At 35.2% G+C, this 14517-nt stretch overlaps 1 protein-coding gene across 27 annotated transcripts in view; it reads left to right on the top strand.

Annotated features, from left to right (window-relative positions):
* Nucleotides 1–14517, top strand: part of BMPR1B (bone morphogenetic protein receptor type 1B) — a 449057-nt gene that overhangs the window by 375881 nt on the left and 58659 nt on the right. For 8 of the 27 annotated variants that reach the window (XM_059887365.1, XM_059887376.1, XM_010805972.4 and 5 more), the window contains 3 exons: nt 5561–5658; nt 7286–7351; nt 9135–9357. The exons of 14 other annotated variants lie outside the window; for them this stretch is intronic. In XM_059887365.1, the coding sequence (XP_059743348.1) occupies nt 9303–9357 (55 nt within the window). In that variant the 5' untranslated portion in view covers nt 5561–5658; nt 7286–7351; nt 9135–9302. The remainder of the gene's footprint in view (nt 1–5560; nt 5659–7285; nt 7352–9134; nt 9358–14517) is intronic. 5 more of the 27 variants (XM_059887379.1, XM_059887370.1, XM_059887369.1 and 2 more) reach the window with 2 other exon arrangements.

Below are 14517 nucleotides of genomic sequence, written 5' to 3'. Positions count from 1 at the left end.
GCCATGTATTCAGAGTAAAAACAAACCATCAGTCACGCCAACTGACCAAACACCAAACCAGCGAACCAAACACCCACCACCCAACACCAAGCAAAAAGCTTTATTGTTATTTAATAATACCGTGGTTAGATAATATCCTGAATGAAGCTGTTAAAATTCTGATGTTTATTAAATTCCAGCCTCTGAGTCTATTTCTTTTTAATATTCTGTGTGACAAAATGTGGAGAATACATAAAGAAGTTCTTCAGCATCCTGAAGATTGATGGTTACTCAATGACTTATTTCATGAAAGGCAATTTTTACTATAAAGAATGACTGACAGACAAACCGTTGTTCTTCAGGCATGGGTATTTGCAGGTGTATTCTCAAAAAATGAACAGAGCGAGCCTGTCACTTCAGGGAAAACAACTGCCAGTATTTATTGCTAATGATCAGATTCAAGCTTTCAGACAAAATTCAGGATCTGGAAGCTTGCATGCACAGGATTGATCTGCATAACTGAGTGAACCAACTGGACAACTAGTGCCCATTGTTTCATCTTCATGCATGTATAAAAATCTATTCAAAGTGTATGACAGACAGTAGATTTTATCAGATTATGCAAATTTCATTGATAGGGTTTCACACTTGACTTGAATCTAACTTTGAAGAGATGTCTACTTGTCCAGTGTTTGTGTAGTACTCCAAAATAATCACTATTATGAAAAAAGTCTACTAAAATATAGGTCTTTTTCCAACTACATATCTGTGGCCGTACATTCTTTGTATATGTCAGACACAATATATTGCAAAAGATATAATTCAGAAGCAGATACCCAGTTTCTTAAGTTCGACATTAAAGAGATTTGCAAAAATGTAAAACAGTACTACATTTTTCGTTTTTCTGAAAGCATATTAAAATAAATGGGTTCCCAGGTGGCACTAGTGATAAAGAACTCACCTGGTGATGCAGGAGACATAAAAGACACACGTTCGATCCCTGGGTTGGGAAGATCCCCTGGAGAAGGGCATGGCAACCGACTCTGGCATTCTTGCCTGGAGAATCCCATGGACAGAGGAGCCTGGCAGGTTGCAGTCCATAGGGTTGCACAGAGTTGGACATGACTGAAAGCGACTTAGCAGCACACATACATATTTAAAAACTGTTCAGTTTTAATTCCTAATTGAGTAAATGATAGCTATTATCCATAATAAAATTATGGATAAATTTTTATTTATAAAAATATGATGCTCTTAATAATTTTTAATTAGGGAAAAGAATCTTGAGAGCAAAACATTTGTGAACTGCTGTCTAGAGGAGTCATTGCTTTTCAGAGTCACAGAGCCAAGAGTTTACCTCCCACCTTTGTCTGCTGCTTACTTGTTTGTTTTCAGAAAAATAACCTCTCCAAGCCCTAGTCCCTTCATTTATAAAATGAGCATTTTGAGGATTATATTATATGAGATTTATCAACACATAATTTGGGACAGATAAATGCTTTTTTAAATTAAATACTTAATCCCCTTGAGACTCCTTGAGGTGGAAATCCTGTAACTATGAAGTGTTTGAGATTTTTAAAAAATTAAGAACTGACCTAAGGTCACACAGCTAATACAAGGGAGTACTGGAATTCTTATATTTTATTAATATAGTATTCAGTACCCTCTTTTTAGGCTATAGATGCAAAAAAGAATGTGTATCAGCAATGTGAAAGTTATGTGGAACCATACTACGTCTGAAGTAGGAGGGAGGTTAGAGAACACACTTTCCTACCATCTCCTTTTACTGATAAGGACATTCAGGGCATACAAATATATCATTGTGACCCCTGAATTGCTTTGAACCTGAAAGTATTTTTAACATAATTTTTATCATCCTTTCTTACCTCCCATTCTTTGCTTGGCTGGACTAAAAGAACTCAATTATCTTTGGCAAGAACTATTCTTACCATCCCACACAGATGCTGATGAAAACAAAAGCACACAAAAGAAAGAAGATAGAAAGGATATGGTAAATAACCGTAACCTTCTGTGTCTACTGGCTGATCTGTTTTTATTTTGTTCATTATTTTGATTTTTTTAAACCTTGAGAACTCAGTGTTTGTTGGAAATTTAGCTGAAGTAATTTAAGAAGGGGATGTTTGGGGAGACTTGACACTGTAATAAAAAAGAAGGAACTGGCTGTGTTTGGAACAGGAGAATGTATATGCCAGTCAGCGCCAGACAACCCATCTCTGCAGAACAGGCTGATAAGACTCCTGGCTAACATTCATTTGGTAATTTCTAGAGAGGAAGGCGTAGTTCTTTACTACACATGCTAAAGCTTCTCCTTCTCCTCACCCACAACCCCTTGATACCTTATGGACACTGGCATTAAGGCTTGGTGCTGCCACGTTATTATGGTTATTCTTTCTTTGTTTCATCATAATTTGCTCCCTTTGAAAACATGAACTTAATATACTCTATCAAAGTAAAATCCAGCCTTTATTTAAACATAGCTTGTATAAATAATCAGCTCAAGGGAAGTGAAAGTTATTTCCAGGCTATTGTATGTGTTAGTTTAATTTTAGAAATTCCCTACTGCCGTTCAGTTTGGGCTCTTTGTCCTGTCCCCTTTCCCCTTTCTCTAATATAATGCAATCTCCTTTCACATTTATTCAATTCCTTTTTCAGTAAACTCATTAATGCAAGCCCACAAGCGTACATAATTTAGTATGCATGTAATATTCCCTAAATATGTAAAAATAGACGTCAGCCTTAAAAAATCTGCCTGAAAGTAGATAGGTGAAGTCAGGGGCATCCATATATACCGCCATATTTATTACATAAAGTACGCGTACTTGTTATGAATGATTTTATGTACTTGTTGCCAGATGGGCTGGGGTTGATTTTTATTCCTCCTGTCCATGACTAGTTATGATGTTAGGCAGTGGGAGGTGAGATGCCCTTTTTCCAAATTGTTTATTGAGTTAGGGGAGAACTGGAAGTAGTTAGTGATAGAACATGTAGTATTTTGGAATATTCGGGTCACCAGAGCAACTGCTGCTTTCTGCGCAGATTCTTTTCTTTAGAAACACCCCCACCACTCTCTTTGTTACCCATCCAGGGAATGCGGTCATGGGAAAAGCAGTCATCGTGTGGTACTGATGTGTTATGGTGCTGACTCAGGGTCATTTCCTTCACACTGAGTTTCTAATCTAGACAGGTATGTTTGGCTGAGTCTTTTCTCGTGATCTAACTCATTCATTGGTATTCCTTCCACAAACACATCCTGAGAACCTGTGTTTACTGTCTGTACCTTACTTGGTCAACCATCACTGTGCTGGTTTTCCAAACAAAACTTTCTGGACATTCTGGAGATTTTCCAAGTTGATAGCAAAACTCGGGCTACACAATTCCTTCACCTGTTTGGAATCTAGTTATCCTGTTATACGTGTGACTTGGCCTATTGTAAGATGAGTTGGTGCTTGGTTACATGTTCTGTATAAGTTACTACATTTTGATATAAGGGCACAAGCATCAGCATCTCAGGTTTTCCTTTCAGGGCTCCTTTGCACTTTCTTCCAAATATACTCATTTTCTCTTTGTCCTAAAATCCTTTTCCAGCTGGGCTGATCTAGCCTGGGAAAACTGTTCTTTGTTCATAACCCAGGAAGGAACGGATGCAGGCCAACCATCCTCTGTGAGAAACTGGTCTCGGTTGTGCATCTGGGTGTGTGAGAAGAGCCGGGACCCAGCAGACAAATGGCAGGGTGGCTCCCCTGAGAGGACAAGTAGGGATGAAAGCTCCCACTTAGGATGTGTGTGTTGAGTGGAGGGGGCAAACAGAGACATTTCACACCTGGTGTTTCCTGTCTTCTCAGTGGGAATGGGAGGGAAGAAAGGAGACATCTGGATCTTCAAGAACAGTGGAGTTTTTGAGAAGCCATTGCGGGTTGGGAGATAAATGAGGATGGAAGGTAGGAAAGAGTCTCACGTTTTTTTTTTAGACAGGACTATTCTGCACAAACACTCGAGCGGAGGGCCCCTGCCTTCGTTTTCCCTGTGCGTTGTAGAATATTAGTGGTGAAGACCTCAGGGTTTGCTGCTACCAAGCAGAAAAGTAAAGCTGAGAAACTTGGCTTGTGTCGATTTAAAAGCACATTCATCAGCCACTACCGGTTATGCTGCAGAAGTGGAGAGTGCCCCGTGCATCCTGCTCTGAGCATCAGCTCTTGGCCTGACTCAGACCCTGGGTGATGGACTGAGGAAAGGAAAAATGCCCTCAAGTTTCTGTTTTTTGATTATTGCCTGGGGGAGGGTGTTCAGTAGTGAGACCTTGTTTGAGGTTTGGAAAATACTAGGGATACCTGGCAAGAAGATGGTTTTACGGTAATAATTTGCTACTTGTGTATCTTCATTGTGAACATACTTGTAGGATGTATGTGTGTATATGTGTGTGAGAGAAAAGGAAAGGTTATATAAAATAGTAAATCTTTGGAATGAATGTTTATGGTTGATATGATTTTTTAAATTCTAAATTGATATGTTTACCTTCAATTATTAATAACCTCAGAAATCTATGACTATTAAGTCTTTAATAGTAGGCAGAATTTTTCTGATCTTGATTCATTTAATAGTAAGAATTTCCTTCTAGTCACTAAAAAAGATTAAGAACATGTCACACTTACGTTACTGTTTGAGTTTAATATAGGTTTTGAATGGTTAACTACAGTTTTTTTTTTTTTTTCTTTTTAAACACAGGCTCTGGTAGTTTCAGAATTGAAATACGGTTTCCATCTTTCTATCTCAGGCTTGGTTTCCTCAAGACCAGGTGGCTATTAATGTGAACCAGTTTTTCTTAAGCATTTGTTACTGATATCCTAACGTTTGGTTTTTTGTGGGTTGTCGTAGTTTTCATGATGTGACAAAAACTTAATGTTTATTGATATCAAATATTTTATTGTTGTTCAGCCTGCTGAATTGTCAGTGAAGTAGAACAGAAGAGGTGATATTGAAGAAAACATTAAAGGTTTGCTAAGAGGTGGCAATAAATGTGGTATTACTAGCAGAGATGCTTTTGAACAATACTGCTAAGGAATAGGTCTAATGAGATTTGGGACGTTGTTTAAAATTAGTCAGCATTAGTGTAATGTTCTTTCAGGGAACGTTTGTAATGCCCACAAGAATGTGTCAGTGGAGTGATCAGATTCCAGACGAACCTTCAGTTGCTTTCAGTAGTTGACATAACACACACCTGTGTGTTCTCTTTTCTGACCTCAAAATTGTTTTGAAAAACTTCTGACATCTGGAAGTGTGAAAAAGAGCAGATTTTGATTTGTTTTCTGACAAGTGGGAAGAATAAGTTCTAAATGTAGTGGGTTTTACTTGTGTATGGCACTTGCAGAAAGCACTATGTTTATCTCATAGCCTTCTAATCAAGCACAGAATAAAACCTCTGAGTTACATGATAGATTAATATTTTCTTGCAGCATTTTAATATGCTAGAGATGGAAATATGTATATACATACACATTTACATAATATTATAAATGTAGATAAATGAGCAGTTGCACTCAGTTGTATTTCTTTTTCTTGGAAGGAGTCATTTAGGAATTTTCTATCAAAACAAATTGTGAAGAGGAATACTATTGATAAGAAAACTGACCCAGTTCAACTTTAACTTTTACACAGTGACAGGTAAAGCTTTCCTTGATAACATATATTTGCTCAACCTCAGTATTATCATAAATGCTGTCACTTAAAATAAAATATCAAGTTATCAATAAATTTTCTTTGAACTCGAATTACTCTGCAATAACTTTGGTAACTAAATCAGTTGGTCTTTTAAAATATATGCTCTATGTTTTATATATTATATTATAAAATAAAGCGCTTAATGATTTTGTGTGTTCTGGTATCCTAGATTGATTTTTATTAAATCTTCAGATTTTTCTTTTCACAATTAAGCTTCACTTGGTTTGGCATCAGCAGCTTATTCCTTGCAATCTATTTAATTGAATAGCTTCTGCTGTTTATCCTAAAATGCAGATAAATGGCTTTCAGCACACTGTTTATAGTTTAGTAGTTCCTGAAGTGAGTCAACATTATCTGCTAGCGTCTACATGTCATAACTAATGATCTCTCTGCTTATACTTTCTTGCTGGTGAGGAGACACTGAACTCTACAGAGGAGAAAGCCCTGAACACTTGGGGGTGGGGGGGCTTATTTGGGATGGAGCCTATTGAACAGCTTTTTTCCCCCCCTTATTGGTATGAAATGGGAAGAGAAATATTTCCTTTACCATGATTTCAATTGCGCAAAAGCAATCACAAAGTCCTGTATTCTAAGGACTGGGATGAAAAATTGGGGGGGATGTAGCTACTAGAGGGATTTGTTTAATTCCAGATTATCTCTCTAATTAATAATTAGCACAATTTTGATCCTTTCCTGGCCAGGCTATTTGATATGATGGTAGAGACGGAGAGCCACTAGGAAATTTTCATGTTACCACCAAATAGTTACTGTGGTTTCAGTGATGAAAGCAAATAGTTTTGTGTCTGCAAAGAAAGATGAGAAGAAAATAAGTAACCTTCATTGTTGAAAATAAATAACCATCATTTATCACAAGTGAGGTCTATTCATTCTGAAAGAACCTCATGCTCTTTCTTTAAGGAAAATACAAAACAAAAGTCAATGAGACTTCACTCCTACTGAGGATCAGCAGGCTTGATGGCTGTTACAGTTAAAGCTGACAAAGTTTTGCCAATCTCTGATTCATTAAAAAATGAGAGTTCTTGCCTCCCATACTGAATATCTGAGTTTTTAGGTAGAGATAAGACCTTCTGTAGCTGAACTTAGAAAAAGACTTCTTAATAACTGAAGAACAAATTCTTTAATTTTGGTAAAATATTTTGCTTGGTCTAAAATATTCTTTGTCAAAGTGGGAAACTTTCTAACTGAAGTGGTCATTTAAAATAGCTACTGTCCTTTTCTCCTATATTAATGTTATTACTAATTGTTGGGAGTACTTTGATCATTTAAATAGAACATGAGTAAGTATATATTTTTTATTACTCTGATACTGAAATTTAAAATCATATACCAATTTATCAAAATATTTCAGGGTGAAAAGAAAAACATTATACACAAAGATATGTCTGCCTTTTGTTGTGTGGCTGAGAATAACCATGTTTGTGAGAGAGAGTTACTTGTAGCATCTTAGATTCAGGGGTTTTTTGGATGGTTTGGTTGAGATACCATATTGATAATTATTTTAAAAAGGAGAAAGAAAACATTTTTACTTTAGAATATGATGTATGGGCAGGTAATTTTTGGCATCGTTGAGGAGTTACAAGTTGGCTGAAGAACTACAAAGAAGGAAAATTTGAAGGTAAGATCAGACTTTTCAAAACCTGGGCCATTTAGTTTGCTAGGCTTTATACAATTACAAAATTTTAAAAGTAAGATTGCTTTTGAAGAATGTTTTGAAAACTGAAGCCATTTGTTTATTGAAAGAGGGAAAGCTTGAGAAACATCAGGCCAGAATGTTCCAATGTATGTCATACCCAGATTTAAGATAACAAAATCATTACAATAACAGAGTCTCAATTCAGATCTTTCCTTGGTGTTTCTGCTCAAACATCAATAAGACTTTTGCCTTTGACAATCTTATTCCAAAAAATCAAACAAAGCTGATGGTGGTTCAGAATCTCAATACTATTTTATGGTCAATTAAGTATAATTTCAGAAAAAAATTTTTTTTATATTTAAACATCAGTAGTCTATATATATTTTTTCTAGTCATATAAATACCCAGAGCCCAACTCGGTTTTCTTGTTTAGTTCTGATGCACAGACCAGAGTATGGGAATAGTTAGGAAAATATTAATACAACGTTTTGTGGCATACTACCACAAACCTTGATCCTTCTCCAGTTAGCCTCACAGTGTTATCTGGAACTTTAAACGCAGTATTATCTTTAACACTGCTGTCCAAATATAAAGGAAAGCTCTAAGATGTGTCAGATTCTAATGAGGGAGAATGCTTTTATGACCATAGGAATTTCCTTTGACCCTATTACTCCTAATATATATCATATGTAATTTTTCTAGTGTTTTTATATACTGTTTTTCTTAGTAGGTAATTAATGTCTAAGTAATGAAAATAAAAAATATTTTTAAACATTTTAGTATATACTTTATATGTAAGATTTTAAGTTGATATATTTTCTTCATTTCAACTCTTTTTGTATATATAAATGAATGTTTAACCATCTGCTACTAGGAAAGGGTGTCTGGTTTTTGGGTAACTTTTTAGATTATTTAAAATGGCATGGACACTGGCCTAGGGGACAGATGGTTTTGTGTTTATATAATAGAGTGTAAATGGAAAAAGAGTGAAAATTTTGGTATGAGTGAATGGTCAGCAGCCCTTTTATGACAAAACAACAACAATAACTGAAAAAATAACTTTTATTCACTTTTCTGGGTTAGATTTTAAGGTTTATGAATTAGTGGCCATTTCTTCTTCACCTCTATGAAATCAGAGTGCTTTGTAGATAGCTTTGTGTATGATAAATATTTCTTAAATCAATTTGGACTTGCCAGCAATTTAATGCTGGATAAAATAAATATTTTCTGCTGTCTTAAGCCACCCATGATGAATAAGATATTTGTGTTTCAAATATAAATTTTATATAAAAAATTCTGAGTCAAGTCCAGTGATATGGTGGACTTAATAAAAAGATAAAATTAATGGTAATCATTTGGTTTCAGTTTTGCCAGCAAAAGGAGTTAGACATCTAGAATAGGTAAACCTCTTTAAAGAAAGATTTTTAAATGTTTGTGTAGCTGATCAATTTGTGAAGTTATGCTTATTTTAAAATAAACCCAAGAGTTGCATGTTGATATACCATTCTAAATGTCAAAAGGATAATGTCAAAAATAGATTTCTAGATACTTGAATGTTGTATGTTTTTCTGCCTTGCGTATAATCAGAGGCAGCTTTGAACCATCTGGAAATGTTACATAATACACTGTGGTCAATGATTTTTTTCTTTTCTTTTTATTTATTTTTTTGATTCTAAGGTTTCTTTTCTCTTTCACCTTTCCACTGTCATATGCCATGTATCTTGAACATAGCTCAGTGCCTGAACAGAATAATCTCTCTTGCCAGCTCATAATCAAAGGGAGTACTGAGAAAAACAGCTGAGCTGTATTAGGCAACCACCGTCTGGACTGCATTTCTTAACTGGTGAATAACACATCACAGGTGCAGGATTAGAGCTGCCTACGGTGCTGGGCTCTTTAGTGGACACCCCTAGCAGTTCTGTGCATCCTCCTCATGTCTCATCCCAGGGAACCTGGCAACGATCTTAGCAAGCATACAGAAATCACGAGTGAGTAGTGGGAGATGCTTTTTATCTTACAGAGGCTATTTATCCCCCTCCAGAAATGTAAGCCAGACCAGTTAAGATGCTTCTGGCTCACACAAAAGGGATGATGGAACTTAGTCCTTCTTGACATAGAGGGTGGAGAACAGTACAGTTTAGGGGGTTCAAAAACTTTGTGCATGAAAATTACTGTGCATGACAAGCAGATAGTTTAGCTTAGCTGTCCCTGCAGTGTATGATTGAAGTTACTTTTAAACTGCTAAATATTGTGCATACCTTATTTCAACTTCTGTGTTGTCCGTGTGTTGAGTGGGGGCCTGTGTTTGCCCTTACACATTTTCCAGTACGGTCATGATTAAAATCAAGTGTTATGGCTGTGTAAAGTCTTTGTGGTATAATTTGTAGTTTTTGACATAGTAAATTCTTTTGCTATCTGTGACATGTAAGTCTCAATTCATAGATTACAGAACTCTAAGTTACTTTCTCACAAGTACGATATTTACAATATAAAAATATTTTAAAGTATGCATTAATGATTTAAATATTAGAAGGAATCAGTGTTTTGAAGATTTAGTTTCTAAATCATTTAATCAGGAAGGTTATAAATTGTTTTACAGTAAAGTATACAGTCAGAGAAACTAAGACAAGTATTCTTTAGTACTTCATGTCATTTTTGCTATCTTAGAAAACTTTTCTATGAATCATAACACATAATTTTAAACAGAACCATGTAAACAGCACTGCAGGTTTTGTATAGTTGTTTCTTTAGTTTTTCTGTTTAAACTCCATATAATAGCTTTCTGATATTCAGATTTTGTTTTAATTCATTTTGCTGCAGGTTATCATTATTCCATGTTGTTTCATCATAGACCTTTAAACTCATTGGTGATGACATTAGTTAATATTAGTGTATTGTAAGTTAAGTTTTAAAATATACATATTCTATTTTATTCCTCAAACATTTAAACGTTTGAAACAGCAATATATTTGCATTTTTAAGGTCAGTAAACTCCTCACTAAAGTATCCTTTAACCATTATCCAATTAGAGGATACAGAAAGGATTAGAAACAGAGATCCTAAATGCTTTCCAGGTTTTTTCTTTGGGGAGAAAGAATAGCATGAACCTGGTGATTTGGTTTCTGATCTATCTGGCTTCATTGTCACGTCTCTTCTTTACATGGATGTCTGTTCAAAGTACTTTTACACATCAAGCTGTCTTGGGAGTGCTTTGCAAAGCTGTGGAGTAAGTTTTGGTGTGATGGCAAGTAAAACATCCACTTTGATTAGCTTCAGAACTCTGTGAAACAGAGCATTGATAGAAACATCACGGAATAAAACCAAAGCTCCTGGCTTGGCAGTCTGCCATGTCCTGGTGTACATTATTGTCAGAGAGGCTATGGTTCAGTTTCTTTTCCAAAAATGTGGATTTAAACAGACATACTAAGTATTTTAAAACACAGAGATATTTTTGACCTTTAAAATGATCCTATTAGCTGTGATTTTGCTTTTTTATGAAGGTAGATTCAGTTTGATGTTAAACTATCTTTAAACATGGTGGTTACTTGCTTGTAAAGTTTATTATTTCTTATATTGACATTTTTACTAAGATACTTGTAATCATGTTGTGTTTTAGAGTGTTTTCAAAGGTTTTTAATATCTGTGAACATTTTGGTTGAGCTTCTCAAAACTCAAAAGCATTAAAACCTGAGGGAAAGGTAGCTACTGTTTTACCCTTAAGGAATATAAATGTGATGTCCAAAGAACTATAACTCCTATTATAATCAATTATGATGCTTACTTGGGCTCATAACTCTATATTAGTTACCTGGAAAACAAATGTACATGTTATATGGTCCCATTTATGTAATATTTCATTTTTTAATGATCTGCTCAACTCATAGCATCTCAGAATATAAAACACTTGAATTATTGAAGTTTTCACTTTTTACCCAGATGTTGTAGGGTCTCTGGGCAGAGCTTGCCTGATATAAAATGTTGAAAACATGATTGTCTTACAGAAGCTGAGTGATGTGGTGATATGGATGTGTTAAGTATAGTGAAGAGAGAAACAATTGCCAGCAAATGGAAACATTTATAACAAAATATTTTATTATTACGGCCCTGGTTTCTATAGTCTCTAGCATGTCTCTAACATTGTAAAACTAATGTGTTTTTCTTACCCTATTCAATAGTGTCAACAATGAACCACTGAAATGAAACAACTGTCAGAATCCCTGGTTTTGGTGCTTATGTTTTCCATAGAAGTTATTGGTTGATTACTGCCACTCCTGGCCATCTTCCCTCCTGTGTCTCCTACCTGAGACTTAGTTATATTTGACAATTCTGTGTGGCACTGTGACATCCATTTTATTGTTTGCATACACTGTTTTTGGTTTTCCGTATGTAGTTGATTTGTCTCACTATGTTCCACATGCAGTCGATTTGTCTCACCAGCAAGATTGCTCTGTTGCTGAAGGTACTTCCAGTGCTCTTGGCCATTGTGTTATGTAGATGGAATGAATTTAATGATTCATTTTTACCACAGGGAAAAAAGAAAATGAGTAACAATGTATTAGCCATGAACAAACTATCTGTGTTTCTTAAACCAGAAAGCTCAATATTTTTATAGACTTTTTGTGCGCAGTGATGAACCTAAAAAGGCAGTTAATGGAAATAACATAAAAGAAAGGGGAATTAAAGAAAAAGAGAGAAATCAGGGTGAGAAAAAGGACGGGGAAAGAAGAAAAGGAAGAGAAGTAGAAACATTTAGGAGATGAAGCCTTAGAGATAAGGGACAAAAACAGTTGAGTGAGGGAAAGAGAAAAATATGAACAAAAGCAAAAAAAAAAAAGGCAAAAAACAGAAGCTTTAGCAGCACAGATAACAATGACAATTTACTATTATTCACTCAGTATGTTCAGGGAACTGTGATAGGTGCTTTCTTTGAAATAGCTCATCCAGTTCTCATAGAAAGCCAGTGTGTTCTAACACTCTCCACAGCCTCTGTTAAGCAACTTGCTAAGGCCACAGAGCAAGGCAATAGCTAAGCCAGGTTTGAACTGTTGTAGCCGATATCCTGGTCAAGTCTGAGTCCACTGCTTGAGGCCCACATGTGACACGGTTTCTCACTTGGCATTGCATGCCCTTCTATAGCATGCTAGCCCCTGGACTCACCACCAAGCCTCCATTGTCTCTCTCTCCTATGACTTCTCAGACTCTTGAAGGAGGACACTCCTGAGTAGTTAACATCACTATTAATAATTGAAAGTCTACTCTTTTTTAATAATGCATGAGATTTTGCTTTGATATTTTTGTGTCTAAGTTGTATTTATATTTTGTTTTCAAGAGTTTAGCCACATATTCCAACTTTTTATTAATGATTGAGTTTCATGTTGTTTATATATATATTTTTAAGTTCTGTTGCAAACAGCATAGAAAGCTTGTTTGAAAATGTCTTAGTGTGAAAGAGGGCTAGGCAATGAAAATTGAAGTCAGGACTTGTGAATTGTATGTACTTGTTAGATAGTAATTTGAATTATTAAATTGAGTTAAATGATTCAAGGCTTAGGTGATAAAAATAAGTTATCTATTTAAACCTACAATTCAGGATCACTAAAGCTTAAAAATTAATATTATTTTCAAACTCTGATTCACATTTTATTCCTGTGTATTTTTAACCAGTATACCCTTTAAACCAGTTTTGGTTGAGAAAGGAAATGGGCATTGATTCATATTATTTATTATCATAGCACTGTGGACAGTGGTAGAATGGATCATTCTCAAAGCACTACTGGACAGCGTGGTGCTTTCGTATTTTCTTCCACTAATCTTTTTACCCAAGATACTTGAAGTACAAACTTGTATGATATGAATTTCAGTTTCTCTTCTTGCTCCGGCCTGCCCTCTGGTGAAGATGAGGTAGAACAGAGAAGACACTCAAAATTTTGTTAATTCTGGAGATATTTGGAGATCTAAAGAGAAAAAAAAAAAAAAAGAAAATGAGAGCAAAATAGATTACTAGTAGATTCTGTGGCACCAGATAATTATATGTCATCTTTAAATGAAATTTGAAGAGTCACAGCTCTTTTTTAGTACATTGCATATTTGAGATATAATTTTCTTGAATTATCCCTATTCATAAAGATTGTTCTTTATGTGTTTTAATGTGATAGTGGGTTCTAATATTCTCTTCACTGTGACATATAAAACAATATGTATATCACAAATTTAAAATGATTTATTGTAGTTTTGAAATGACAAGAATGTTACCAAGAAAAAAAAATCAAAACTAAGTTTAGCTAAAGTGTACTTTAAGATATAATAAATGTACTGTAGGATAGGGCTTCCCTGGTAGCTCAGACAGTAAAGTGTCTGCCTAAAATGCGGGAGACCCAGGTTCCATCCTGGGTTGGGAAAATCCTCTGGAGAAGGAAATAGCAACCCACTCCAGTATTCATGCCTGGAAAATCCCATGGACCGAGGAGCCTGGTGGGCTACAGTCCATGGGGTCGCAAAGAGTCGGACACAACTGAACGACTTCACTTCACTTCACTTCACTGTAGGATATGACCTGTTAAGCCTTTGTAATTGAACGAAAGTCACACTGCTGCATGATGATCATTTTTATTTCATGAAGTTTGAGCAATTTGCCTGAAAAATCTGTAAATCTATCTCATAGGAAAATATGTGTTGAAGTATGTTCTTTCTGTACTTGTTGAGAGTTCTTTAAAAACACAAATGGATGTTAAATTTTGTCAAATGCTTTTTCTTCATTGATTGATATGATATGATTTTCATCCTTCATTTTGTTAATATGGTGAATCGCACTGGTTGACTTGTAGAAATTGTAACATCCTTACATCTCTGGAGTAAATCTCATTTGATCACGGTGTATAATCTTTTTAATACATTGTTGGATTCGGCTTGCTAATATTTTGTTGAGGATTTTTAGATATGTTCATCAAGGATATTGACCTGTAATTTTCTTTTCTTATGGTGTCCTTGTTTGGTTTTGATATCAAGGACATTTTCGCTTCATAACATGATTTTGGAAGTGTTTCCTCCTCTCCTGTTTTTAGAAGAATTTGAGAAGGATTGATATTAATTCTTCTTTGGATTTTTGATAGAATTGACCAGTGAAGCCATCTGAAACTAGACTTCCGGTT

Source organism: Bos taurus, chromosome 6, assembly GCF_002263795.3.
Source record: "Bos taurus isolate L1 Dominette 01449 registration number 42190680 breed Hereford chromosome 6, ARS-UCD2.0, whole genome shotgun sequence".
In the NCBI taxonomy this organism is placed as follows: Eukaryota; Metazoa; Chordata; class Mammalia; order Artiodactyla; family Bovidae; genus Bos; species Bos taurus.
This window is presented reverse-complemented; position numbering and strand designations above follow the sequence as displayed.